The sequence below is a fragment of the Oncorhynchus clarkii genome, chromosome 17 (genome assembly GCF_045791955.1).
Source record: "Oncorhynchus clarkii lewisi isolate Uvic-CL-2024 chromosome 17, UVic_Ocla_1.0, whole genome shotgun sequence".
In the NCBI taxonomy this organism is placed as follows: domain Eukaryota; kingdom Metazoa; phylum Chordata; class Actinopteri; order Salmoniformes; family Salmonidae; genus Oncorhynchus; species Oncorhynchus clarkii.
This window is the reverse complement of record NC_092163.1, coordinates 6,526,045-6,537,722: the sequence shown is the minus strand read 5'-3', so window position 1 is coordinate 6,537,722 and position 11,678 is coordinate 6,526,045. Positions and strand designations below refer to the sequence as shown.

The 11,678-nt window shown below is 40.7% G+C and overlaps 1 protein-coding gene across 1 annotated transcript; it reads right to left on the bottom strand.

The window, feature by feature from the left end:
• Positions 1-238: 238 nt before the first annotated feature.
• On the bottom strand, positions 239-5,412 carry LOC139370124 (zinc finger protein 135-like). The gene is made up of 2 exons (XM_071109447.1): positions 5,265-5,412; positions 239-1,541 (listed from the first exon to the last, which is right to left on the bottom strand). The coding sequence occupies exons 1-2, from the start codon at positions 5,368-5,370 to the stop codon at positions 478-480; spliced, it is 1,170 nt and encodes a 389-aa protein (XP_070965548.1). The 5' UTR covers positions 5,371-5,412; the 3' UTR covers positions 239-477.
• Positions 5,413-11,678: the final 6,266 nt, after the last annotated feature.

Here is an 11,678-nt window from a genome sequence, read left to right as displayed (position 1 = left end):
TTACAGAGTCTGAACATTTTCATTTCATTAAATCATCAGTGGGCTACAATGCAAATGTCAACAATGGAACTAATGCATCACATCCAAATATCACTTGATTATCTGTAGTGCTGGAGGAATGACACACCCAGATAAACACACACAAAGAGTTTAAAAAAGGACAGTTTAAAAGAAGGAACCTGATCTTCTTTATATTCAAACTGACAGACTCCATATTCACTTCATGTTTTCTAATAAAAACAAACAAATATATGTTTAAGTATACCCTGTACCATTTAATTTCATATGGTAAAGACAGGTAAACACATTGTCAGTCAACAATATAAGACAACGGGAGCACTGTGTATGTTCTCTGATGAATTTGAAGTCAATGTGATGTGAAATATCAATATACACGCTAAGAGAAGTAATTTCTCTATTCTCTAATGACGTTTAAGTGACTTATGAGTAATATGTTTTCCCACAGTCTGAGCTTTTCTAAGCCTTCTCCTCTGTGTGCAGTCTAATGTGTTCTTTCAGGCTTCCTAAATGGGCAAAAGCTTTGCAACCTGGGCGGAGTGGTAAGGCTTCTGCCCTGTGTGTATTCTCATGCTTTTTCAGGTTTCCTCTCTGGTTGAAACACTTTCCACATTGGGAGCAGTGGTAAGGCTTCTCTCCTGTGTGTATTCTCTCATGTCGTTTCAGCTCCCCTGAATGGATGAAACACTTTCCACATTGGGAGCAGTGGTAAGGCTTCTCTCCCGTGTGTATTCTCTCGTGTTGTTTCAGCGCCCACAACTGGTTGAAACACCTTCCACATTGGGAGCAGTGGTAAGGCTTCTCTCCTGTGTGTATTCTCTCGTGAGCTTTCAGGTTTGCTTTCTGGTTGAAACACTTTCCACATTGGGAGCAGTGGTAAGGCTTCTCTCCTGTGTGTATTCTCTCGTGAGCTTTCAGGTTTGCTTTATGGTTGAAACACATTCCACATTGGGAGCAGTGGTAAGGCTTCTCTCCTGTGTGTATTCTCTCATGTTGTTTCAGCTCCCTCGACTGGTTGAAACTCTTTCCACACTGGGAGCAGTGGTAAGGCTCCTCCCCTGTGTGTATTCTCTCATGTTGTTTCAGCTCCCTCGACTGGTTGAAACACTTTCCACATTGGGAGCAGTGGTAAGGCTTCTCTCCTGTGTGTATTCTCTCGTGAGCTTTCAGGTTTGCTTTCTGGTTGAAACACTTTCCACATTGGGAGCAGTGGTAAGGCTTCTCTCCTGTGTGTATTCTCTCATGAGCTTTCAGGTTTGCTTTCTGGTTGAAACTCTTTCCACATTGGGAGCAGTGGTAAGGCTTCTCTCCTGTGTGTATTCTCTCATGTTGTTTCAGCTCCCCCGAACAGACGAAACACTTTCCACATTGGGAACAGTGGTAAGGCTTCTCCCCTGTGTGCATTTTCTCATGTTGTTTCAGGTCCCATAACCGGTTACAATTTTTTCCACAGTGGGAGCAGTGGTGTCGTCTTGCTAGTTTGGACGTCCCTGGCTCTGGTTCCTCTGAGTCTGGTCTTTCTCCTGCCAAAGACAGTGTTATTTTTAAATAGAGACCCGAATGAAACCACATGATAAAACAACCTGTTTTAACAATCTTAGTGTGATTTTAAAACAAATGTAGAGCTTCCTGGTAATTACTGCTATGTTTACATTACTTATTTTATTCATCCTGTTTTACAAGTCAGAACACAAAAACCTAGACAGTTCTAGGACACTGAAGACACAGACGTCGCTGGATTCCAATTGAACAGGTGGTTCTAAATATATAACTTTCATAGCTGTATGATACAGAATGTGACCTACACACTTCCTTAAACATCAAATAACTAAAGAAGTCATTTTGTGTGGAAATCCAAAACTTGTTTTTACATCGAAGATACAAAGCACATCAGTAACATCTCCCCGTTGTTGAAAGGGTTCGACACATTGCTGTTTAAATGGACCAATTTCTTATTTAGACATTCACAGATTTTCAACATTTTGATTATCGCTGATACCACAGCAGAATGCTGGTGGAATGGTTAAGTGTGACTTGAATAAATAAATCACTGACATTGTCAATAGCAAAGCACCCGCACACCATCACATCTCCTCCTCCATGCTTCACGGTGGGAACCACACATGCGGAGATAATCTGTTCATCTACTCCTCGTCTCACAAAGACATGACGCTCGGATCCAAAAATCTCAAATTTGGACTCATCAGACCCAAGGACAGATATCCACCGGTCTAATGTCCATTGCTCGTGTTTCTTGGCCCAAGCAAGTCTCTTCTTCTTATTGGTGTCCTTTAGTAGTGGTTTCCTTGCAGAAATTCGACCATGAAGGCCTGTTTCACGCAGTCTCCTCTGAACCGATGATGTTGAGATGTGTCTCTTGCTTGAACTTTGTGAAGCATTTATTTGGGTTGCAATTTCTAAGTCTGGTAACTCTAATGAACTTATGCATCAGAAGTAACTCTGGGTCTTCCATTCTTGTGGTGGTCCTTAAAGTAATGATGGACTGTTGCTTCTCTTTGCTTATTTGAGCTGTTCTTGACATAATATGGACTTCACCTTTTACCCAATAGGGCTATCTTCTGTATACCCCCCTACCTTGTCACAACACAACTGATTGGCTCAAACACATTAAAACCTGTTACGGCACATTAACTCTTGAAACTAGGGGGCACTATTTTAATTTATGGAAAAATAACGTTCCCAAAGTAAACGGGCTATTTCTCAGGACCAGGTGCTAGAATATGCATATAATTGACAGCTTAGGATAGAAAACACTCAATATTGTCTGTGAATATAACAGAACTGATATTGGAGGCGAAAGCCTGAGAAAAATCCAATCAGGAAGTGACTCTCATTTTGAAACCTCTGCGTTCCTATGCATCCCTATTGACCATTGAAAGGGATATCAACCAGATTCCTTTTTCTATAGCTTCCCTAATGTGTCTACAGTCACTAGACATAGTTTCAGGTTTTTATTTTGAAAAATGAGCGTGAACGACAACATTGCGTCAGTGGTCAGGTGGTGGCTCTCAGAGTGATTTGTGCGTAATAGACAAAGGCGGCCATTGATATATTATCGAATAGATATTTGAAAAACACCTTGAGGATTGATTATAAAAAACATTTGCCATGTTTCTGTCGATATTATGGATCTAATTTGGAGTTTTTTTTCGGCGTTGTCGTGATCACAACTTCCGGTGGATTTCTCAACAAAACGTGAAGAATAAACGGAGGTATTTTGGCTATAAAAAATAATCTTTATGGAACAAAATTAACATTTGCTGTCTAACTGGGAGTCTCGCGAGTGAAAACATCCGAAGCTCAAAGGTAAACGATTTAATTGGATTGCTTTTCTGATTTTCGTGACCAAGCTCCCTGCTGCTAGCTGGACATAATGCTATGCTAGGCTATCGATAAACTTACACAAATGCTTGTCTTGCTTTGGCTGTAAAGCATAATTTCAAAATCTGAGATGACAGGGTGATTAACAAAAGGCTAAGCTGTGTTTCACTATATTTCACTTGTGATTTCATGAATATGAATATTTTCTAGTAAGAATGTTTGTCTGTTGCGTTATGCTAATTAGTGTAGTTGATGACAATTCTCCCGGAAACGGGAGGACTAGTTAGAGCGGTAGGCCAGTAACCGAGAGATTGCTGGATTGAATCCCCGAGTTGACAAGGTAAAACTCTGTCGTTCTGCCCCTGAACAAGGCAGTCCTAGGACGTCATTGAAAAAAATGAATTTGTTCTTAACTGACTTGCCTAGTTAAATAAAGGTTACATTTTAAAAGAAAAACTCTTTATCCACAATATAGCAGGGGGTGTAAAGCCATTTTTATCATCAATTTCGCTCAGCCAATCAGTCATTTGCAAGTGCTGTGCTTGTTGAATGAACTTCCCTATAAGCTAAAAGTCTATATTTGTTTACTGTAAAATAGCAGTGTATCTGGTCAAATATTTTTTTCCCCAAAATTGTAAGGGTTGGTAACAGTCTGATTGGTCAGCTATTTAAGCCAGTAAAGGCAGCTTTACTATTCTTGGGTAGTGGAATGACTTTAGCTTCCCTCCAAGCCTGAGGGCACACACTTTCTAGTAGGCTTAAATTAAAGACAAGGCAAATAAGAATGGCAATATCGGCCGCTATTATCCTCAATTTTCCATCCACGTTGTCAGACACCAGTGACTTGTCATTGTTGATTTTATTTGCACAAAATTTCATTGAAGATTCTCCAAAGATTTTTTACAATCATTCTTCATGTATTTTATCTTTGTTTCATTGTGTACTATCTTCTTTTTACTCAGTTTAGTCAAATGATGTCTCAATTTGCAATAGGTTTGCCAATCAGTTATTCAGCCAGACCTATATGCCATCTCTTTTGCCTCCCTCTTCATCATAACATTTTTTAAATTCCTCATCAATTCATGTGGATTCAACCGTTTTTACAGTCATTTTCTTAATGGGTGCATGCTTATTAGTAACTGGGATAAGCAGTTTCAAACGTGTCAAGGGCAGTGTCTGGTTGCTCATCATTACACACCACGGACCAACAAATATTATTTACATCAACAACATAGGAATCACTACAAAAAAATGTATGACCTCTTATACACAATATTAGTCCCAGCCTTTGGAACGGTGGTTTTCCTAGACATGGCTCCTATATTGTGATCACTACATCTGGTGGATCTGGATACTGCTTTAAAACCCATTTCTGCAGCATTAGTAAAGATATGATCAAAACATGTTGATGATTTCATTCCTCTACTGTTTGTAACTACCCTGGTAGGTTGATTGATAACCTGAACCAGGTTGCCGGCACTGGTTACAGTTTGAAGCTTTTGCTTGAGTGGGCAGCCTGATCAAAACTTTTCTTCAGTACTAGTTAATTAATGACCAAAGTCTTGAGTTTAGTTTGCCTGTTCTACAGTCTAGTAAAGATAGGGGCGTTGACTGGGACAGGCAATGTAACATCCATAATGTTTTAAGGAAAAGTTTTTGTAAAACAAGCACCTTACATTGGATCATCTTGAAACTTTCTCTCTAAAGCTGACTTTAATCAAGGTTTTATATGGTCTATTGGTTTCTCTCTTTTCATTGGCAGAATCCTTTTTCAGTGTTATGATATTCATAACATCCATATACACTACTCTAACTTCCTGTCAACTAACAGAACTCTGCTGGTTGTCCTGGTAACAGATACCAGTGGGCAGATCGATTGTATTTGTTCAAACTAAACTACTTACTTTGATGTGTCAAATCTGATCCTTTCATCTCTTCTCCTCCTCTCACAGTTCCACTCAGCCCTGTTGTTTTCCTGCAGTCCACCAGCAGCACAGACAACCTCTTCATACCCAGCAGTAAGGTGCTACCGGGAGAGGCACGATACAGGGACTCCGGGAGGGAGGAAGGGCAAGTGTTGTCCTGCTAACCATAAAGAGGGGACACAGACGCACATCATTATGGATGCTGATGTCACTGTTGTCATAAAGTGCTTTACAGAAACCCAGCCCACAAGCGAGAGAAAGCTGTTTGCTCGTCCAGACCAAGCTGTACCATCTGGTGTTCTGATCTGGAGAGACTCTTCTCTGCCTCGTCAGCATCAGGATGTTGTTGAGGCTCCCCAGAGGATCCACCATAGTCATGTCTCTCTCCTGTGTGAACGAGAACATCAAAATGAGTAGTAAACTCCCTTTGATATTTTAAGTAGAACATATGCTTCAATATTGAATTTTAAAAGCCTGTTATACTAGATGAGGGGAACTTTAATATAGACAACATGGAGAATTCAATACATCTAATTGAAAAGTCCCTAAAATATATGAACCAATGGCAGATTGACCCTTTAGCAATTCCTACAGTACTGAACAACATATTCAAGTGTAGAACTTCAGTAGAATGCCACTTTAAAACCACACATTAGTTCAACAACGGCATAGTTTGTGTCCCTGTTGAAGACAGTACTCACTGGTGTTAATCTGATATTCTGTCTCTTCCTCTTTCACTCCAAAAACGTCTTCCTCCTTCACCTTTATTGAGATATCATCCTGTTCCTCTCTAAACGGTTCTTTCTCTTCTATCACTATAACAGCCTCCTCTTCCTCCTTTTTCATTCTGAAATCTTCTTCCTTCACTATAACAGCCTCATCTTCCTCCTTTTTCATTCTAAAAGCTTCTTTCTCTTCTTTCACTGTAACCTCATCCTCTTCTTCAATGTTCAGCGCCAGAACTTCTTTCTCCAAACAGCAGACCTCCTCTTCTTTAGCAGGGGATGAGTACTTTAATGAGCTCATGGTCAGGGATGTTAGCTAGCTAGTTAGCATTAGCGACTAGCCTAGTGCTAGGCTCAGCATCAATCTTTAACAAGTTTGCAAATTAGGTTACAGTTAACCAGTTAATACGTCAACAGAACTGTGTTTAAAACACTGAGATTAGATAATGTACATTAACATGGTCTAAAGCGTCAATCTTTCACTTTTATGTTGGCTAGCAAGCTACCGACGTGGTTGGAAGAGTTGGCGCCTTGTTGTTCCTGAAGAAGGGTCCCGGCCAGTCCATTATACGTCACGGAAGAATCATCACCTGAAAGACGCTCATCGCCATCTGCTGGCTGGAGTGGGTAACGCAGTTTGGAAACAATAGTTACTACACTTTTTGTATTGGAAAGAACGTCATAATTATTTAACAATAAGCTGATACATTTTCTCTTCCAAATAATACGTTCCTGTACACTGACGTAGAAGCTCAATATTAATATGTAGATGATTAATAAATACTTCTATGAATAGGTAGTGTGTTGATATACATTTTCTCTGTTAATTTTTCACATTCTTTTTTATCTACATGTGACCATAGTATTCCCTTAAAGCCACGCTCTATAAGATACAAATCATCCTGTAAACAACAGAACAAATGCATCACATGCAAATAGCCCTTGATTATCTGTAGTGCTTTACACTGGGTAGACAAAACATTAAGAACAGCTGCTCCTTCCATGACTTAGACAGACCAGGTGAATCCAGGCTAAAGCTATGATCCCTTACTGATGTCACTAGTTAAATCCACTTCAATCCGTGTAGATGAAGGGGGGAGACAGGTTAACAGACAGTGACACATTCAATACTGCCTTGCACACTCTCGCCTGCATCTAGCTGAAATAGAGATATCACTGGACAAATTCAGGTATGTTTATTCAGGTATGTTTATCCCCGTTTTGTTCCATTTAAGCGTTTGTCAACAGAATCGGCGGAATGAATACACCCCTGATCATGCATAAACACAGTTCACTTTCATTACAGACACGTTGTATTCCTTCTTGCATCTATGTGCTCTCCTCTTATCACCTTCTCCCTTTGTTTCTGTACTTCAATGCACAACACATCAGCTGTATGTGACCAGGCAAAAAAACCTTTCCAAGCCAAACCATTTCATAACTGAAACACACAGCTTACATTGTTGTCACCATATTAGCTAAAGTAACATCATAGTCAACAGAGCTAATAGAACTAACTCGTTAGTAAACCTGCTACAATCATGCAGTAACATTACAGTGTACAGTCAGTAAGCAGTTTAGCACTTACCTTGGCGGGTCCCAGTGGCAATAAATTAGTAAAACCAAAAGCTTGCCTTGACTTGGAAGAGTTCCAGTGTTGTGTTGGATAGTCATAGCCAGCTAGCTAGCATAGCATCCCTCTGTTTGAGCCAAGTGTTTGAGTAGACTAAACTAGATAGCTGCATTTGCTAGCTAAGTAAGTGAAACTGAAAGTGGAAAATAAATGACGAAATATCTCTCTCTCGCTTCTCCTTCATTTTGGAATAAAATAATTTGTTCAAAACTGTTCAACTATTGTATTTTTCTCTCTTTTAGTCAACTACTCACCACATGTTATGCACTGCAGTGCTAGCTAGCTGTAGCTTATGCTTTCAGTACTAGATACATTATTTGATCCTTTCATTGGTTGGACATCATGTCAGTTCATGCTGCAAGAGCTCTGATAGGTTGGAGGACGTCCTCCGGAAGTTGTCATAATTACTGTGTAAGTCTATGGAAGGGCTTGAGAACCATGAGCCTCCTAGGTTTTGTATTGAAGTCAATGTACCCAGAGGAGGATGGAGGATGCAAAATAGTATGTTTTAATAAATTATTTGGTGACGTGATTATATTTAGTATGGTTTTATCTAAAAAGGACCACTTTTAAATATTTTACCATTTTAATTTTTCTGAAAATAACTGAGGACGATGGTCCTCCCCTTCCTCCTCTGAGGAGACCCCACTGCACCCAAAGGACACCCAGCCAATTTGACACATTTGTGGGAAGCATTGGAGTCAACATGGGCCAGCATCCCTGTGGAATGCTTTCGACACCTTGTAGAGTCCATGCCCCGACGAATTGAGGCTGTTCTGAGGGGAAAAGGGGAGGGTCCAACTCCATATTAGGAAGGTGTTCCAGATGTTTGGTATAATCAGTGGATACATCTGCAATGTAGCAGACACTTTTATCCAAAGGGATTTGCAGTCATGTGTGCAAACACTTTACATATGGGTGGTCCCAGGAATCAAACCCACTACCCTGGTTTAACAAGCACTATACTCCACCAACTGAGCTACAGGACCACAAGGAATGATCAAGGAATGACGCAGATAAACACACACAGCCTGAGTTTCAGAAATATAATTGTATCAAAGACCGTAACATTGAAACTGACATACTTCATATTTAGTTACAATCAAATATTATTTGTCACATGCGCTGAATACAACAGGTGTAGATCTTAACGTGAAATGCTTACTGACAAGCCCTTAACCAACAACGTAGATAAGAAAAATAAGTGTTAAGAAAATATGCAGCATTGAAGGTCTTAAAGAACACAGTGGCCGCCATCATTCTTAAATGGAAAGTTTGGAACCACCAAGACTTCCTAGTGCTGGCCGCCCAGCCAAACTGAACAATTGGGGGAGAAGGGCCTTGGTCAGGGACGTTACTGAGAACCCGATGGTCACTCTGACAGAGCTCAAGACTTCCTCTGTGGAGATGGGAGAACCTTCCAGAAGGACAACCATCTCTGCAGCACTCCACCAATTTGGCCTTTTTGGTAGAGTGGCCAGACGGAAGCCACTTCTCAGTAAAAGGCACATGAAAGTCTGTTTGGAGTTTGCCAAAAGGCACCTAAAGGACTCAGACCATCAGATACAAGATTCTCTGATCTGATGAAACCAAGATTGAACTCTTTGGCCTGAATGCCAAGTGTCAGGTCTGGAGGAAACCTGGCATCATCCCTACAGTGAATCGTGGTGGTGGCAATATCATGGTGTTGAGATATTTTTTCAGCGGCAGGGACTGGGAGACTAGTCAGGATCAAGGGAAAGATGTACGGAGCAAAGTACAGAGAGATAATTGATGAAAACCTGCTCAAGAGCACTCAGGACCTCAGACTGGGGCAAAGGTTCACCTTCCAACAGGACAACGACCCTAAGCACACAGCGAAGACAACATAGAAGTAAGTGGCTTTGGGACAAGTCTCTGAATGTCCTTGAGTGGCCCAGCCAGAGCCCGGATTTGAACCTGATCGAACAACTGTGAAGAAATCCTGAAAATAGCTGCGCAGTGACGCTCTCCATCCAACCTGACAGATCTTGAGAGGATCTGCAGAGAAGAATGGGAGAAAACACCACAAATACAGGGGTGCCAAGATTGTAGTGTTATACTCAAGGCGGCTTGAGGCTATAATCACTGCCAAAAGTGCTTCAACAAAGCACTGAGTTAAGGTTCTGAATACTTATTTAAATGTGATATTTCAGTTTTAATTTTAAAATGCATTTGCATACATTTCTAAAATCCTGTTTTTGCTTCGTCATTATAGGGCGTTGTTGTGCAGATTCATTGTAAGGGATTTCCTCCTCTTCTTCCGAAGAGGAGAGGCAAGAAGGATCGGAGGACCAATATGCGGCGTGGTAAGTGTCCATGGTTCTTTTAATAAGAAATAGTACACATGAACAACTGAATACAAAAAACAATAAACGTGGAATGAACGAAACCCAAAACAGTACCGTGTGGTGAAAAACACAGACACGGAAACAAACACCCACAAACGTACAGTGAAACCCAGGCTACCTAAGTATGATTCTCAATCAGAGACAACTAATGACACCTGATTGAGAACCACCGAAGGAAATAAAGGAAATAAAGGTCAGAACGTGACATTCTTGAGGAAAACCTCCCAATTTAATCAATTTTAGAATATTCCAGTAAATTCAGGAAGTAAACTGAAAATTCCCAATTCTCTTCTATGGTTTTCAATGAGGAAAATGTGGAATTTGGTTTACTTTCTGAATTGACTGGAAATGAAATGGATTTGACTCCAACCCTGGTTTTACTACAAATCTGTCAACGTCATCATTTAGTCAATCGATGTTATAATGCATAAAGCTCACAGATGTGATCGTTCTCATTCAGAGTAAATTATTCTAATTGAATAAAACAGAATTAAACAAATCAAATGTATTATGTACCTGAATAACTTCAACAACCTGGTTGATTCTCTGGTTGATTCTCTGCTCAACAACACTGACTGTGAATCAATCTGGTTGATTCTCTGGTTGATTCTCTGGTTGATTCTCTGGTTGATTCTCTGCTCAACAACACTGACTGTGAATCAATCTGGTTGATTCTCTGGTTGATTCTCTGCTCAACAACACTGACTGTGAATCAATCTGGTTGATTCTCTGCTCAACAACACTGATCGCGTCAAACTTTGCTGTGTGTCCAGGCTGTCACTTCTGTCATCAGCTACTAACACCAGTGCTGCACCTTTGTCCTTGTCCCTGGATGACGTCTTCCTGCTCCCTCTTCCATAGTGAGAACACTGATGGCTCAACATGGTTTTCTGAGAGACTGGATGAAGGCATCCTGCTCCCTCTTCCATAGTGGGAACACTGCTGGCTCAACATGGGCTTCCTGGTTATGAAAGAAAGTGTGATGGTCAATGGTAGCCACTCTCATTGTTTGAAGCAGTTGTAGTCTTTGTTGGCATGTATCCAGACCCCAGAATGGTAGTAGAAAGGAGCCTGTTCCCCACATTGCTTCCTCACAATCATTGGCTGCCTCGACCACTCCCCCACCTGACCACAGGGCCAGTATTGCTGACTGATCTTCATTCCTACCGCCTTCATCACCACCCCTGAAGTCTCTTCACTGTCTGATCTTCATTCCTACAGCCTTCATCACCACCCCTGGAGTCTCTGCACCGAGTAAGTGAAGATAGTATAAGAAACCTCTCCCATTCTACTATCTTTGTTTAGAAATAGTCATTTGTGTGACCTACTGATTTTCCCTACAATTTATTTTAAAGATTTAGAAATATAGAAATGGTAGAACCGGAAACTAATATAAAAGGTGTGTACAGCAGTAGTTATATAGGATGATACTGGGCGGAGGCCGGCTAGAGGTGACTATTTAACAGTCTGATGACCTGGAGATAGACCACACATTAAGTATTGTGGTGGCAGCATCATGTTATGGGTATGCTTGTCACTGGCAGGGAGTTTATCAGGATCAAAATAAATATGAAAGGAGCAAAGTGTAGACTTTGTATAGGCACTGTACAGCCTTAACTGTGGAGTGACCCCATAAAATGGGATATCAGCCAACTCAGTGACAACC